General features: G+C 41.7%; 2 protein-coding genes across 2 annotated transcripts; one reads left to right on the top strand and one right to left on the bottom strand.

The window, feature by feature from the left end:
- Positions 1-5,018: 5,018 nt before the first annotated feature.
- tlx3a (T cell leukemia homeobox 3a) lies at positions 5,019-7,988 on the top strand. The gene is made up of 3 exons (XM_076292710.1): positions 5,019-5,448; positions 6,259-6,493; positions 7,766-7,988. Exons 1-3 carry the CDS (start codon positions 5,019-5,021, stop codon positions 7,986-7,988), a joined length of 888 nt encoding a protein of 295 aa, XP_076148825.1.
- Positions 7,989-10,854: 2,866 nt separating this feature from the next.
- Positions 10,855-15,380, bottom strand: kcnip1a (Kv channel interacting protein 1 a). The gene is made up of 7 exons (XM_076292905.1): positions 15,252-15,380; positions 13,603-13,672; positions 13,042-13,112; positions 12,674-12,781; positions 11,458-11,562; positions 11,287-11,349; positions 10,855-10,902 (listed from the first exon to the last, which is right to left on the bottom strand). The coding sequence occupies exons 1-7, from the start codon at positions 15,351-15,353 to the stop codon at positions 10,855-10,857; spliced, it is 567 nt and encodes a 188-aa protein (XP_076149020.1). The 5' UTR covers positions 15,354-15,380.
- Between the last annotated feature and the right edge of the window lie 3,305 nt (positions 15,381-18,685).

The raw sequence follows: 18,685 nt of genomic DNA on the forward strand, positions 1-18,685 counted from the left end.
CAGCTTAGCCCCGGCCACTACAGTATGTACCTGCCTAGCACCCGCACACCGCCGTGCTGTAGTGACTAATCTGCTTCACGCAGCTCGCTAACAGTACATGACACAGATGAACTTACTCCCCCGGGTGGATCTCCTTTCTCTTGGCCTCCTCTCCCTCACTCTTCTAACAGTCCCAGAGAGTGTGTCAGCCTGAAGGATGAGTGTCAGTCTGATCCAGAGATCAAACTCCCCACTCATGGCCTCATGTCCCCTGGTCACCCGATCTCTCCTGGAGGGCCACTGCTCCGGGTCAGTTCTGAATATGAGACGAACGGTGGTTAATGTATGGTCTTTTGGTCTCTTCTTCAGTGGTGGGACTCTGCAACAGATCTGCAAAATATGTTGATGGGTGAATCCTTCCTCAGTAATTCATCAAGCTGTGTTGGTTTATTTTAAAACAGAGCATAGTTCATTATCTACATCTCTGCAGTGAACATGGGTTATTTTGGCATGAATTTAAAATATATTTGCAAGCAGCGTTTAACATGGTCCAGTCACCATGGCAGCAGTTGCAATTACACAGCGGTCACAACTAATGTTGGATTTAGTAGTGGCAGAATATAACAATTTGGTTGTAGGCATATTTGATTTGCCAATTTATGAAGAATCAGACGAAATGCACAAGAATATGTTCTTACTCAGATATGAGCTCTAACATTAAATGCAGCATCATTTTAACCACTGTTTCATACTTGGTAGGCTATATTTGATTGGCTGTTGGCAGCCATTTTGAAGTGTGAGTCAATTGGCACTTTAGGAAATGTGTTCAAATGAGACCAAATGTGATTATTGTAGTAACTGTTAGAGTCTGACAATGTAATTACACGTTTGTGACATCCTTACATGGATAGGAACGACTACCTACCAAGTTTGATGCCTGTATGACATAATTTCTGCTGTCAAGCTACTTTTAGGGCAGAGATAAGTAAAATAGGGATCCAGCAGCTTTTCTTGCTTGGACCCCTAAATACATACACAATTTGTGATGTGGAGGATGAAATACTTCTTATGACCCATATGGCAAAAACTCACCTACTGTGAAGGACCACGCAGGACACAACGCAAATAAGCTGTGAAGGAGTTGGAAACGGTAGCTGGAGTGCAATAAATTCACGAACCACAGACAAAGATCTGTAAACAAGACGCAAATAAAATTAAATGGCCCTCTTTAAGCACCAGCGAATCCGTAAAGAAAACTGATAGTCCTTCGACCATAAACGAATAAAAGCCATTGTTTTGAAACGCTTAATATTAAATATACTTAATTTTTCATAAGATGAGACCGGCGGGCGGAAAGGCGGTAAAGTTTCATTAACGAGTTGGTTGGCTGCTGGAGATAGCCTACGAGTTTTGCTCCTCTATTCTATTGCCTTTTTAATGCAATAAAACAGGGCCCTGTCGCTGCAGACGCCAAACTCGTCTCCCTCTCCATCTACTAAGCTTTCTTTTACAACACATCATAATAAAAATGTACCAGATATTTTTAAATGCACTATTACTTATCTGTGCCTTTTCATATTCCGCCTTAACGGCCACTTAAGGAAGCACTATAAAACTCGTCATTCATTATTCAAAGGCATTCAACGTAGCCCTATTTCTCTTTTTTCAATTCTCTACTTTTTGTCTGTGTGGGACGCGCCTGACAGACCTCCCTTTTTAGTGCAGGCACGAGGAAATTGATAACACCACAGACACACGCAATAAAAACGGCGCCCGCGGGCCAGAACCCAGGACTGCCATTATGCAGATGAACTTGTAATTTCACAGACAAATCGCTATCTTCTTCACTTTTATACTTTTCCGTTTTTCACGTTATCTCCGTTCCTCGTGAGAATTGGGAAATTGTGCGTGTTAATATGCTGGCACATTGATTGATTTGATGCCCAATAATTCCCAACGGTTTTGGGTCTGAAAACTGCCCGATTCAGGCCTCTCCTCAAATAGGTTGGAGCGCTTTAGGCTGATCTGTCTGGGACCGAAGTTCGATTAGGACAAACTCTGACTAATGTCTGCAATAAAAAACAAAATTGTGGGGGCATTATTAATAGATATACGCCGAATAAACTCAAATTATGATGCAAAAAAAAACAAACCCCGGTTAAAACGGATCATATTTCGTTTTAGGCAGACCACATTTTAATGTGCAGGTTATTTAAACATTCAGTCTCCTTGTATAATGCATTAAGTGTGTAGGCCTATAATATCCATCGCTGGAGGAAAGGATGTTTCGGTTTTAAAGTCATGTCTTGGCTACAAAATATTGCTGATTGCTGTGGCGAGAACGCAATCATGCATAAATACAGACTCAAATGCACAGTCAACCTTTTGAGAATGCTTTGAGAAGAAAAACTCTGAAAAAGTCGGTAGACATTTTAAACGAGATCTTGGGATTCAAATGTGCAATCACAATACTGAGGGCAATCACAGCAAGAGGAACATTTCTCACGGGAGTTCTGAGATAACGGGGCATAATCTCGGATCAAAAGAGGATTACAAGACTAGCCGCAGTGCCATACGCCATTTTCAATCAATTACAGGGAAGGGAGAGTCGGCTTCAGGTGGTCTCAGGCAACGATTAGCGCTTCCTTGCCATTGCTCAGTTATCACAGAGACAGATGAGTGGTGGTCATTCATGTTGCTCAGAGATCTTGGGGCAGTCTGTTTTTGATAGTCTATTTCAATATATTTATTTTCTGTTGATTATGTTAGGCTATATTTTTGCATGCCATTATATATTTATGAAGTGACGAAAAGCACACATACTAACCATAAACAACATAAAGAGTGCTATTAGGCTACATTTTGAAGGGCCTTTAAATAAACGTGTAAAGTGTATGCATTAATGGCAAGCCCTGCTCAGCCATTAATGCAATTCTTGGAATCTGAAATTGGTTATTAATATTGTCCAATACACAGTACGAATATTACAGATTGTTAGTTATTGTCATTATTGTTATTATTGTTATTGTTGTTATTATGATTATGATTATTATTGTGTTAGGTAAATGAAAAAAGGCCAGATATTTCTCATCAACAAGACTACCACTGAGATTACATATGGTCAGGAGTTACAGCCAGCAATGCAATGAGTCGACTGATGCGTTATCACCAGATACGTCTGTCTGCATATTTGTTCGTAAATGCATGAATCCATATACTGTAGCCTACCGACTGAATTCATGCACAGGGTAACAAACAATGGGACTGAAATATCAGTAAATAAAATAACAACATACATTGAATTGAGTTACAAATATAAATAGCTAGGCCTATACTAATGCATTTTTCATTTTCCCGGTGGGTTACTTTCACTTGGTCTAATACATTACGCAATGACGACTTATTGGAAACTAACAGTGTAACAAAGAATAGGTGTAATTCACTTCACTATATTTGAGAGTCTACACCCTGATGGTGTCGACTATTTGACAAAATTGGAAAAATGCTGTTGTTTTTATTTTAGGACAACCAATAATAGGTCTAATAATAACAATTCTGTATAATAATTAAAAAATTTTGGCAAATCAAGATACTAGTTATGTGTGAAGTGTGCTATTTGGAGATGTCTGTGTTCAGAGACGGATTAAAAAAAATGGGAATGGGGGAAAAAAATTGCATGTGGACGCATAAATGTAAGGGTGTCTGTATGCGGGGCTATTGGCTTCCAAAAATTTTACTCTTGCACTTCGGAAGCAAAAGCGGCCTGAGTCCACACACGGCCTGGAGCCTTGGCTGTCCACTTTACCACCAAACCCGATTAGCAAGTCAATTTCAGGGTGCTTTTCATTGCGCATCTCCTGGACGACCGGATCTCCTTACCCACACTTCATTTCTGCTAGCCTTTGGCTTTAGGAGATGAGTGGAGCTCTCTGTCTTGCCTACTGGTCTATTCAGCCTTTGACCTTGCAGCACTGAGTCCATTGAATGACATAGGAAAATGATGGGGGCTCGTGGGCAGATAATCATAATAGTGACCCCAATTTATCGACAGTATAGACATGAGTAGTTTTTACTCAACTGTAGGTAGGCTACAGGCTACATGTCTAGTCTTGTCAGGCAGCGTCTCTCTATCGCAGAGAAGACACAGGCTGGTTGACGCATGAGCGCATTAGGATACCCCGGGCAATCAATAGAGCATTTTGCCACTAGCCTATCACATTCGGCCATGACAAATGTCAACTCTCACATTTAATATTAGCTACTCTAAGGTTACATAGAAAGATCAATAAAAAAGTCACATAGAGCCATAACGATTCAAATTTATCTCCACAACTCTACCCTCCTAACAGAAATACTCATTTCAACCAGATGTCAAAGGGTACGCGCACACACACGTTGCTTTAGCATAAAATAATGTTAAAAATACGATCCTATGATTCTTTTAAAAATATAAATAATTACCATATTTAATTAATTCGATCATAAAACAATCGATCTTCTCCTCACATTACACAAATGTATTACTGTAGGTTAATTTGCAGTGCAAATTATAAACGGTGACATTCACAAAATGCGTGCATGATGTAATCATTTGGGTATGTTGGTATTAACAAAATGATTCAGAAAATGCATTCCCTACCTTTACTTTCAAGATAGGGGTTGTTTTGCCCATTGTTTGAAACGTCACTCATTGGTCAGGCGGGGTTTGACATATACAACCAATAGAAACACTAGCACATGAATATGTCATAACAACCCTATGCCTGAAAGAGACCTGGCAAACGCACTCCCAAGCACCCAAGTTAAATGAGCTTGGGCACACAAGACAAGGAGCTGAGGAAACCTGTCGGAGTTTTAAGGTTTTGTTTATACTGAAAGGAGACGATGGCCAAGATGCGGACACATATGCCAAACGAATGTTCTAAAATGAGGGAAAACCATTGTCTTTATTCAGATTAACCTAATTTCAGAAAGTTTATTTGACGTCTCATTGATTTCTCTCGCTCTGGACGCACGACCAAGGAAAGTGACCATTGAGAATGGAACAGGTGCCCAGTCCGGAGCCTAGCAGCGTAAAGCAACCCAAAGCCGGCCATCATGAACCCATTCGCTTTGGGATTGACCAGATTCTCGGTGGCTCAGATCCAGAGAACGGTCGGTCGAACAGTGACCGGAGCGGGTCAGAGAGTGGCTTGGACAGCTACCGCCTCAGCAGTCCCAATGGAACATGCACGGCTCCTTATACTGCGCTGTCGGTCTCTTTCTCTGGTATTACGGGGCCGTTAGAAGACTTTAATGTATATGGGATGAACAGAACTCTAGTGCCCAGGGGGGTGATTCGAGTTCCGGCTCACAGACCTCTCGCAGCGGCGGTTCCGCCACCCATGACCAGCTCAGTGGCGAATATCGGAAGTCTGTGCTTTCCCTGGATGGAAAACAACCGTAGGTTTGCCAAGGATAGATTACCAGGTGAACAAATGTTAATGCATGTCAGCAAATAAAGATATAATTCTAGATCAGTGTAGCGTAATTTAATACAAACCATTTTGCCGTCTTTGGGGAGTTATGTGAAATTTGCCAATGGGCTGCATTCTTCACAAAATATACACAATTAAGTTTAAAAGCCCTACTGGATTCATTTATTTTAATTTATCTTAAATGACATAGAATAGCAGGCTTTATGTTCCTATGAAAATCTTTCGTGGCATGCAGCTTTCTCCAAAATATGATATTATATTTAATCTTATTCGTTATGAATTGAGTGTTACATAATTATACATTCTTGTTCATCGTGGTACTATTACGAGAATAAACACTTGGTCTACATATTTTTTGGCTTGCATATTTTGTCTAATTCCTTTTTTGGCGTAGCCTACAACCCTGATAGCCTATAGACTATGTTTTAAACAATTATATCTACAGTAACTACCTTAGGTTATTTACTTGCATTACAGTAGCCTAAAATAACGAATGCATAATCATTCAAAACCACAGTGCAAGGATAAATTGCAAAGTCTTCCGCACTGCTTTCAGGCCTGTAACAAGACCGGAGTTTTTGGGAGCCATGAAAGTTTTGTTCACTGTTTCACGTTTTGCTCAGGGATCACGTCGTATGTTGTTGATTTTTGACCTTCAATTGCAGTTTTAAGGATATCATATTAATTTGTGTAGATGAGAAGTTTTTGAAATTGTGTCATGTTTGTCTTTTGCATTGAAGCCCAGAACCTACAAAGTGAGTTGATTACCGCTAACCAGTTCTCTCCGCATCTATCTCTGCAGCACTCATCCCTTTCACGGTCACTCGACGCATCGGCCATCCATACCAGAATCGTACTCCACCGAAGAGGAAAAAACCGCGAACGTCATTCTCTCGAGTCCAAATATGCGAACTGGAGAAGAGGTTTCACCGACAGAAGTATCTAGCCAGTGCAGAGAGAGCATCTCTAGCGAAAACCCTGAAGATGACGGACGCGCAAGTTAAAACTTGGTTTCAGAACCGCCGAACAAAATGGAGGTCTGTTAACCCTACACTCAATGAATGATTGGGCAACTTGTATGTGTGTATGATTCACTATCATTTAGTGAAATATTTGGCATTTGAACGAAGACAAAATGTCATAGGCCTACTTACTCAGTTTACACAAACTAGCCAAACATGTCCCTCCATAGCATCGTTCACGCTCAACAGAAGCAAAAAGAAAGTGAAGGCCTACACGTGTCCGCCGTGTTTGTTCCATAAACGAATTAGGGATAATACCACTTATGCCTATGAAAGTGGAATATGGCATTGTCGAATACAGGTTTGCTGAATTATTAGTAGGTTCAGCTGGCTAAATAGTCTTTAGTTTTGATATTTGAAATGGTGGAATGAATCTAACAAAGGTGTGCAAAAAGTTAGAAAGGTCATAGGTCATGTAGGTGGTAACTTTGATATTTTCGTGTTATAACAAAATTGTTTTCTTATATTTCATCTGCAATTAAAAATAAGTTATATTTATTATATTAATAGGAAATATATTCCATGTCTAAATCAGTTTAATTCAATTCAGCTAAATTGAGCTGAATTGAATTCAACTGATTAAGACATGGAGTCTATTTTCTATTAATATACACCCAAATTAATAAACACCTAAACAAATGACAAAAACCCATGGCGCTTTGCAGTGTGTAAGTCTATACACCATTGCACGCAACCCCATAATGTATGGCATATTGATGAATGACAGAAGATGGATGCTTAACACCTTTGGTCCAGATTGATCCAATAGATAGAGCAGATAGCATGCAAGTTTTTTTTTTCAAAATGTGCTCAAGGCGGCTTCTGTAAGCTGGTCATGATCGGGTTGCATTTTAGATTTCCTAGTAAGCCTTAGATTTTACACTATCAGAACCTGATGTTCCTGTCCATTGTTTGCACTGTTTATGGGCTGTGAAGAACCATGGAATGGGCAAACATTCAGTTGACAACCAAATCTTGTTATGGTGCTTTAAGAACATGACAAGAGTTTGTCACACTCTGTGTTTTGCCTTGAATTTGGCAACAAAATTCAGCAATGAATCAATCTTCTATTTCAAATTTATTTAATAGGATGCAATGAGCTAGAGTGCTATTTTTTGCTAATCATTTTCAATAAAATAATGATATTACTAATTTGAATGGGTTGACAGCTATACCTCTTAAGACTGATGTATTTTTCTCTGGGGCAACTCCAACAAATGTCTCATTCATGTAAAAAAACTCAATCTGCATTCATTAATTTCACATGTCACTTCTTTGGCTTCCCAGGAGACAGACAGCTGAGGAGAGGGAAGCGGAGCGGCAGCAGGCCAATCGGATGCTGCTCCAGCTGCAAGCCGACGCCCTCCAGAAGTCCCTGGGCGAATCGGTGTCCAGCGACCCGCTGTGCATGCACAACTCCTCCCTGTTCGCCCTGCAGAACCTGCAGCCGTGGGCACAGGAGGGAGCGGGCAAACTAGGGGCAGGGAGCGCCACAGCGCCACTGGCCTGAGACCAGTCAGAGATGAGGTTGGTGTGGGGGTGGAGATGACCAAAAGGGCTGAAGTTTCAGGCCTCCACTGAGGACAAAATCTCTTTGCGTTGCCTGCAACACCTATGGGTAGCCGCCGTTGGAGTTCACAGAGCTCCTCTTGGTTACCTGTCTGGGTCCTTTTCAAGCATTGGGTGGTGACTACTATCTGCCACTTTTCATGTTGCAGTGTTTACCGGTGAATTTTGATGAGATTTGATAGAATATGCATATTTGCATATATTAAAAAAAATATGTGTAACTAAAAATTTAACTGATGGATTGAAGACTTCATGACAGAGGTGTTATGAATAATTGGAATGTTATATTTTGAAAAACATTTGTTGAATATGGTTTATGGTTTGAAGAACTGTTTATTCGTAAATTGTCAATTGTTCAGAGAAACTGCCATCCTTCACTCTTAACATTTTCTTAAACATATTTGGATTGTGGATGTTCCTTTGTCACTAATGGGGTAATGTATAATTACTTGTAAAATGTAATATTTGATATTTGTATATAATATTCACAGAGGTAGTTATGGTCATTTCTCTGTTACTCAAATTGCCATGTCTTTGTTGCACTAAAATGGCATTGCAAGCTGTGTGTAAGAAAAGACCAAAATCACACTATTCTTTGCAAAGTTTATTGTTAAATATTATTTTATACAACATTTGAACAACTCTTCATATTTTGTCTGTCTGTCTGCTTGCCTGTCTGCGCTATCTGTCTGTGTAGGTAATTTAAAAGGCTGTCCTTATGCCCTCAGGAAATGAACTGATCCACCATCAAGAGATTAAATTAATGTACATCTTTTGTAATTGCAACTCAAATTTACATAGTTTATAAACATTCGCAAATTTTTGAAATAAGATCCGTTCACACTGAATACCATGGCCAGTTAAATAAGTTCAACTAAAACACAAATGAAAATATTCAAAGTAAATAATTTATTTCAAGTTAGCCATTTAGTCCAAGTGGCCATATATTTATTTGTTAGTGATTTATGGAGGAAATACATTGCCCTTTATTTTTCACTGACTTGAATGGCTTATCTCCTCTAAATCTGTCCTGAGCTCTGACTGACGTCTTCCTCATTTCTTCATCTATCCAACAATCACAGTATGAGAAGTATCCATTCACAGTGAGTTTCTGATACGGCACAGGATTTCTTTTAGTCAAGGGACAAAGGAAACAAACCAACAAAAAACAATATCTCAGATCAGGAGCCTCAATGGAGTCACACACACTCTCTCTCTCACACACACACTCACACTCACTCTCTCTCTCTCACACACACACACACACACACTCACTCTCTCACACACACACACACACCTATCGTTCACTCACTTACTCGCTCACACTCTCACACACACACACACACAATTACTCACTCTCTCTCACACACACACACACTTACTCACTTGTTCACTCACTTACTCGCTCACACACACACTCACTCACTCGCTCACACACACACACACACACTCATTCCCTCACTCACACACACACACACTCACTCACTTACTCGCTTACACACACACACACTGTTCGACTGGCCCAGTACAATTCTCGCCCATAAACTCAGACAGACAGATGAACAGACCAATACAGAGACAGCCTGACAGAACTCAGACCAAGAACCCAAGGTTTTAAATCCAAGGCAAACGTCACAACTACGAGCACAGGCCAACAGCAAACACAGAAGAAGCATCTAAATATTAGGACAGACATGGTCAGGAAATAACTGGTTGGAGGAGGACCGGGGGGGGGGGGGGGAGCGTGATATTTACACCGGACGTCCAATAAGATTATAGGAGTGGAATATATGAGCAGAGAACACACTGACAAAGGGACAGCAGTACATTAGGCCTACAGTTTCAGTACAGTTTAGGTCACGTGGAATATAATTCATCTGCATGTAAATGAGTGTTATTTGATTGTCTCCAATACAGGTAGGATATAATATTCAATCATTCTTTTGACAATAATTGTCAATAATTATTTTGACATACCAGTGTGGTGTCACGCCAGTGATAAACTGTCTTTCCACCATAGAGGCTAATGGTTATCATGCTAAAGCAGACACGTACTTTAGGCCCTTTCCCTGTTGTGCTACTTAAGTAATGTGCTACTAAGAATATGAGGAAAAGGTACAAGTAAGGTGTTTAGTGGCGGCACGCCTACATGTGCTAAATCTGTGGCAGTTATATTTGCTCCTTACTATGTGAATTAAGGACTGGGAGAATTTGGCCATTATGCTCGCAAGGCGTGTCATAATTAGCTGGAGTTTAGTTTTCAAAATAATGCAAACCATCACATGAAGTAACCAATTTGTGAATCATCATAGAATCATGCAACACGTAAATGCTCTCGAAAGAACAGTAATCAATCCCATAATCCTCTGGTCAAGCATTTCAGTGTGATCATATTAGCCTAGCATAGTCAAGTGTGTGATGTTATCCTACAGTAGTTCACAATCATGATCAAAACCATTGGGGTCTGTGGTGGAAAGGCAGCTTTGGTGTGCCCTGTTACACAACGTGGAAGAACAGCTACACAGCAAATGACCAATAGGAACACCGGGATAAGAGGTTTCGAAGGAACAAGGGGGTCAAGGTCAAGGTTGGAAAAAGTCGGGCCTGCACCCCCACACTGTTGCCATGGTAATGTGGTTGTGTGTTGTGCCAGGGATGTTAGTGGCATTGTTGAAAGACAGCCAAGCAGAGTCCGTTGTCTCTGTCACAGCTTGTCATTCGACCATCTGATCCCATTCTGCATTCTTCTGTCTGCTCACTCCTGTCGCGCCTGCACCTGTCCTCTGGTCGGCTGTGCTTCTTTTTGCTTATATTACATTCTCAAACAGCTGTAATGAGCGCATGATGTTCTCGTCCTGGGAAGAGAATAAGAGATAAGAAAGAACAGAAAATGACAGGGAACTTTAATTGTGACTCCACAGTGACTCCACAGTGAATACCCTACCCTACCCTACTAGTACTAATATGAGCTTCTACCACTAGGTGGCGATGTAAACCATAGATTTCTTTTCAAAATGAACAAAGAAAGAGGATTATAAAATACACAGAGGGATATGAAATTGATTGTTTAAGTTGTAAATACAGTATATGCAGTAATAAAGATACGAAATGAGATCAGAAATATTGTAAAATTTTCTTGTATATGCGCATACATTTTGGCCCACGCATGCTGACACTTGTCAGTGCACAAAACAAATATGACAAACTGGCATAAGATGTATGTGGAGGTGGAATCTCACCTCTTGGCACGAGAGAATGAACTCATCCAATGTCACCACTCCATCACGGTTCTTATCCATCTTCTGCAAAGATAAAGATGTGTTGAAAGGATGGCAGCATTTAACATTAACAAGAGCTCTTAAATATCAATTATGCCTCTCAATGTGCATGCCATGTAAATGTGTATGGACCTGGAAGAAAGCATCCACATGTTGTCTTGGGGTGTCTGTCTTCAGTGCTGGGTATGTGTATTTCCCCATCATGTCGTATATGGCTCTGACAATGTCCATCATCTCCTGAAAAACAAATGTGACAGCAACAACATAATAAATGACAATAATAATAATTCATTAAGATAATATATGTCCCCATCGTAAGAAAAATAAAGTTTACAGATTAATAAACCAAATATTACCGATAAATGTCCACTAGAGGCAGTATACGGAAGTTATTCCATATCATTACAGTTTTTTCCTTGGCACATGGCTCGGATCAGAATTGAAATTCTCAAATCATTACAGCAGTTTTCCTCCAATGCTTTAGTACATCCATGCAACTGATTTTGTACAAATGTCTGCTGTTTTTTACATTTTCAATTGCTAATGTCATGTTGGTCAAAATGCACTATACAGGTTCCATGCTGAATAGTCCTACTCCATAAAACAAATTGGCCTTGAGTCATTACATTGCAAAAGTGTTAAACTAGCTGTCATAACTACTTGCCATAGCCTGTCTAGCATACATATATGTGATGATATGTTTCTATGCACAGTACAGGGGCATCAAATTGGGGGTAAAAGTGGGACTGATTACCAGGGACCCAGGGGGGGAGAGGGCCCTTGAAAAGTCTGGATTGGGGCAGGGACATGGGGGCCAATCAAGACTGCCTATGCATAGGGCCCAGGATCTTGTGCCAATCAAGACTGCCTATGCATAGAGCCCAGGATCTTGTGCCAATCAAGACTGCCTATGCATAGGGCCCAGGATCTTGTGCCAATCAAGACTGCCTATGCATAGGGCCCAGGATCTTGTGCCAATCAAGACTGCCTATGCATAGAGCCCAGGATCTTGTGCCAATCAAGACTGCCTATGCATAGGGCCCAGGATCTTGTGCCAATCAAGACTGCCTATGCATAGGGCCCAGGATCTTGTGCCAATCAAGACTGCCTATGCATAGGGCCCAGGATCTTGTGCTACGCCCCTGGCACAGTGTGACAAAGAAAAAGCAGTGCAACACAGCTCACATGAACAACAGGTTTATTAATGAGCTGATGTTTCAGGCTGTCAGGTGCCCAGTGTTATGTATTTTTTTTTTTCTTTTTCATACTATGTTGCACTTTTTTAAATAGCTGCACCTGCAGTACAACGTATCAAGGTGTGTTGTCTCCTCTATCTTTATGCACGGACCTCTTTATTGATGTAGCCATCTCTGTTGATGTCGTACAAGTTGAAAGTCCACTGTAGCTTCTCTCTCGTCGAACCCCTCAGCAAGATAGACAGAGCCATAACAAAGTCCTGAGAGAGGGATAGAGAGGAGGAGGAGGAGGAGGAGGTGAAAGAGAGTCCAAAGGGAAAGAAAAATACATTAAATTAAACATTTTTTTTTCACTTCAGGATGAAGAAAGATAAGCCATCTGTGATGAATCATCATGCTGGACTCTTGGCAGGGCTATTCTGTATAAGATAACAAGCCAAAAGGCTGTGGCTTCAGAAGAGCAAGGGCCACAGCGATTACAACCGAAGTTAGAAAAAGATTAAAGCTGCCGAGGGATTACCTCGAACTTGATGGATCCACTGTGCTCCGAGTCGAAAGCGTTGAATAGATAGTGTGCGTATGTGCTGGCATCTAGAGCAGAACACAGAGAGAGAGGAGAGAGGCTGTAGAGGACAATGAAGGAGAGGCCGAGCAAAGGGATTCATCTCTCAGGGTTGTGTTTACAACACAATCAATTAGGACTCACCATTGATTTCTATCGCGGTACAAAGCACATTGCTCTGCGGCCTCACCAGTTTACCCTCTGTATTTAGCAGAGACTAACAACTGGCATTATGGCCATCGATAAAACAAACTGTGTTGTGAATTCAGATAACCTCAGATAGCTTAATAATAAAGACAACTTTAATGAGGTTGAATGATTTGGGTATTCACAATCTTGTATACATAATTGTACTGCCCCCAGTTCCAGTATAAAAGTAATACACCTAAGACATAAGATGTAACATTAATATTTCATTTCATTATTGCCAAACAGCACCAATGTCCATTGTATATTCAAATATAATCAACCCCTGTTTTTTTCTGCTTGACAGGCAGGTACATAAAACTCAATACTGACCTCCATGTGGGAAAAACTGTGAGTAGATCTGTTTAAAGGTATCTTCGTTGACCACTCCGCTGGGGCACTCCTAGAATGGTGAGAGAGACAGGCCAAGAAAAAAGAAAAGTTCTTCACAAATGCTAAACAATAACAATCACTTGTATGTGAGCAAACTTATTAGAGAAGAACTTTTTAAAAGCAACACAATGCCGTTCCTTGACCTTAAAACGAAGGCTACAAACTCAATTTGATGCCACACCGACTTACCATTAAGATAATGAAATCTCTGATATTGCCAGTAGACGCCAGGGATGCTGGTTATTGCACTATGTTACTATTTAGTTGCGGGTAAGAGCATGACCCTTTTAGACACGCACAAGATGACTTGGGTACCCCATTAGTGATAAATGGGTACCTACCTACCCAGAACGTTGGGAAATTAAGACAAGAGGGATTCCTACATTGTTTATACTCTAAAGAGTCCCTTTACTGACAGATGGGGAAAAAAACTTGTGGTTTCCAGACAGGATCTCTGCTCCAACATTATATCAAGCATGTTTGAAAGGCAGGAACATTATTGGCGAGCCGGTCATATGACACGTAATATAAAGACAATAACCGTAGAATGGCGCTGATATGTACACTTGATATGTAAGAGGACAGGCAGACAGATAATATGACAGAAAGTGGCTGTTGATTTAATACACAGATACGCCTTTAGCAACTTAACAACAATGCAGAGTCCAAGGCCTGAAGCTGCCAAAGCAAGCAAGGTGATAGTGGCAAGTAAACTGGAGGAAATCTTGGGGAGAACCCAGCTCAGTACGGGGGTGGGGGAGTGGGGGGGGGGGGGGGGTTACCCCTGGGCCTAGTGGCAGCTCAATAGAGTTATACTATAGAGCAGCGGTTCCCAAACTTTTCCCCCCGCGTACCACCGCCTACATTCCGACTCGGCTAGCGTACCCCCACCATCCGACACATAAACACATAAAAACGTAATGCATTCTATAACCCCCCCCCCCCCCCCCCCCCCCCCTTAAAAAGTTATGAAAAGTAGCCTGCATAGTAGCCTAACTACATACACATACAATATCTTATAATAGGCCTACAACAACGCCTGACAAGGATGTATTCGTTTGGACAACATTAGGCTATACTACCTTTAGTTTGTTAAATGTAAAGCCTAGCTTAATGTTACCTTTCTTGCCCATCTGAAATAACTCCTAGCTTTGCTCCTTCCCTCCTTTCTGTTTTTGTTGTTTTCAAAAACCTGTTATATCCGCGAAACGTTCCCCTCACGGACCACGGACCATTAACGCATTCAAAAGTAACGCATTCTATTAGCTATTCCAGGCGACATGTTTAATAAGCTGCCCTTTTTTGATGAACACATACAGAGTTTATAAATGATATCCTTTAATTTCATGTTTCCATATCATTATGACCTGATTCGAAATTATGTATTTATTCATGAATTAATTACAAAAGATTTAACATTTTCATTTTACACCTGTCCGCCATAGCCCTTTGCATCTCGCGTACCCCCTAGAAGCAGCTCGCGTACCACCGGGGGTACGTGTACCACAGTTTGGGAATCCCTGCTATAGAGCAACAGAGAGGAAAGACTGAATGAGTTAGAGTACAAAGTCGGAGGGGGGCACACATACGTTCTTGAAGCCGCGGTAGAGGACCTGCAGCTCCTTCTTGTTGAAGTTGGTCTGGGCCTCCATCTGGTCAAGGCCCTCGGGCCGGTGGATGACCATGGCCATCTCCAGATCATCATCATTCTTATCTGCAGACACACACACACACACACACACACACACACACAGTCAGTATAGTGTTATCTGAGACTGACTCTGTTATTAGAGTCGACAATCCAATGGTTTTGGAGGAGGAGCCATAGCTTGACCTAGTGTATCTGTCTGGGTATTTCACCTTCACCAGGTGTTTCAGTAGGATTGGCGTTAAAGTGTGTGTGTGTGTGTGTGTGTGTGTGTGTGTGTGTGTGTGTGTGTGTGTGTGTGTGTGTGTGTGTGTGTGATACAGAGAAAGAGAGGCAGAAACTAGAGAGGAGAGTTTTGTCTTTTCAAGAGACAAGTCACTCTCATGTGCCCTCTAATCAGCAAAGCAGGTTTGTTTGTGTGTGTGTGTGAGAGTGTGTGCACTTGTGTTAGTGTGTGAGTGTGTGTGCACTTGTGTGTGTGTGTGTGTGTGTGTGCGTGTGTGTGAGTGTGTGCACTTGTGTGTGTGTGTGAGTGTGTGTGTGCACTTGTGTGTGTGTGTGTGTGTGTGTGAGAGAGAGTGTGTGCACTTGTGTGTGAGTGTGTGTGTGCACTTGTGTGTGTGTGTGTGTGTGTGTGTGTGTGAGAGAGAGTGTGTGCACTTGTGTGTGTGTGTGTGTGTGTGTGTGCACTTGTGTGTGCACTTATGTGTGTGTGTGCGTGTGTGTGTGTGCCTGCGTGTGTGTGTGTGTGTGTGTGTGTGTGTGTGTGTGTGTGAGAGTGTGTGCACTTGTGTGTGTGTGTGTGTGTGAGAGTGTGTGCACTTGTGTGTGTGTGTGTGCGTGTGTGTGTGTGCCTGCGTGTGTGTGTGTGTGTGTGTGTGTGTGTGAGAGTGTGTGCACTTGTGTGTGTGTGTGTGTGTGTGTGTGTGTGTGTGTGTGTGTGTGTGTGTGGCGGGTGCTGTTGTAGCAGGGAGCCCCCCTGCAGGTGTGCGCGTGGTCCCTGAGCTCCCCTGCCCTGCTGATCCCCCCATTAGCAGCTCATTACACACACACCTCCCAGGCAGACGTGGCAGAGGACACACAGTCACACAGAGGCAGAGAGGACTACGGAACTGCAGAGAGGACTACGGAACTGCAGAGAGGACTACGGAACTGCAGAGTGGACTACGGAACTGCAGAGAGGACTACGGAACTGCAGAGTGGACTACGGAACTGCAGAGAGGACTACAGAAGGACACACTCCCACCCACACAGAACACACACATACATACACACATACCCCCACCCACACAGAGCATGGTCATGAACAACAACACACACACACACACACACACACACACACACACACACACACACACACACACACACACACACAGAGCATGGTCATGAACAACAACACACACACACACATACACACACACCCCCAAACCACAGAGCATGGTCATGAACAACAACACACACATACATACACACATACACACACATACCCCCACCCACACAGCGCATGGTCATGAACAACAACACACATACACACATACCCCCACCCACACAGAGCATGGTCATGAACAACAACACACACACACACATACACACACACTCCCACCTAGAAAGAGCACAGTCATGAACAACAACACACACACACACTCCCACCTAGAAAGAGCACAGTCATGAACAACACATACGCTATGGGCAGAGAGGTGATGAGCTCTCACAGGGGATGCACCCTTGTGCCTGCGCTTCCTATAGGAACTAACCTATAGTTCTGGAAAGCAGCGGTTTTAAAGAAAGATGATCAGACATCTGCCACATCACAGAGTTGAAGGGAATGCACTGTATAGCTCCCCACCAGGAAATCATTTGTTACTGAACTGAGCCCAAACAGCACAACTGATAATACATCACATCGATGATATATGCATTACACATATAGTTATTTCTTCTTCAAAATGTAAGGGGCATAAGATCTCATGATTGTGAGACTCAACTAAGGTCCTTGTTTGCACATTGTTTATGTTTAACATTAACTAAGCCCCTTCTCAGATTCACAACCATGTCTGTCTAAAATATCCATGCTGCTTTCTGTCATCCAAAAATCACAAAAAAAGCTCACACAAATCAATAGCAAAAATCCCACCATCATAAAATGTTGATTATATGAGAAGAACAATATATTAGCCAGCGTGGTGAAGCAAGTAGGTTAGAATACCAACTCATCCAAGCCCCCGTCAACGCAAAGTCTTTGACTTTTACATGGCTTTCTTTTCAAATGCTACTGCTTGCTTGTACATGTATTCCAAGAGAAACAATTTACTAAAGATATTCTGGCGGAATGAATCTGCTTGAATAAAAAAAAAACACAGGATAAGCAAAGTCCAAACTCTGGGATCGTCTGAACCACATAACACATCATCTAATTGTCAGTGACCAGGCATTTGTAGCTAACGGTGGTTCCATGTCTCTAATATACATGATTCACCATTTGCCTTTGTGGTACTGAATGTTTACTCTACATTTATCAAGATCGGCACATCATACAAATACAAATATGTGTATAAAAGGGAAGGCTGTGTTTAACATCATACAAATACAAATATGTGCATAAAAGGGAAGGATTAGGAACATAAGCTCTCTCTCCATTTTATTTTTATAAATCTGTGGCACAGCAGCGGTTTAACACCCACCTACAGCAGCTCCACACAACAGCATACCGAATAAACCCAGGCTGGCTTATCTGTGGGGACTGTACCAGTCAGTATGGCCAGTTTTATTTGTAGCTTCCAGACCAGTTATCTCACAATGGGATGAAATGCAAATCATGAGAGAAGCAAGTAAATGAACAAAGCAAATCAGAAACATTGCCCATGAATACGATCAGTGGAATTAAGTGAGGGTTTGAAAATGCTCAGTAGGCTACAGTATATAAGAGATTGATTGTTAACTTCTCATTTGCACATTTGCTTTGCATAGATATTACTGCATATTGTAAAAATAATTCATGTTCACAACAGTATTCAGGTCAAAACATGCATTCTGAAAAAAACTCTTAACCAAACAATTCCAGCAGTTGTCAGTACAAGTTGTCAAGTAGTACAGCAATTGGTAAAAAGGCAGCAAGAGTTCACCGGCAGATTTATCTAATTTAAGACACCATCGTTCTCACAGTGTTACACAGTCATGTACCCTTTGTGTTGACTGGCATGTCCTTTAATGAGTGTAGTACTTGTGTGTAGACTAACTCACCCTCATTATTCATCAGCCCTAGCAGGTAGAGAAGCTTAAGTGCAGCAAACAGCAGCAAGACAATGGCCAGAGTATGGAGCCCATCTCGCTCTCCCTCTCCCTCCTCTCTCTCCATCCTCCAGCTAACTTCACTCA

The sequence above is a fragment of the Alosa pseudoharengus genome, unplaced genomic scaffold (genome assembly GCF_046254945.1).
Source record: "Alosa pseudoharengus isolate Yale_2024_CS ecotype anadromous, Long Island Sound unplaced genomic scaffold, YU_APseudo_1.1 YU_APseudo_1.1_scf_19, whole genome shotgun sequence".
Classification (NCBI taxonomy): domain Eukaryota; kingdom Metazoa; phylum Chordata; class Actinopteri; order Clupeiformes; family Clupeidae; genus Alosa; species Alosa pseudoharengus.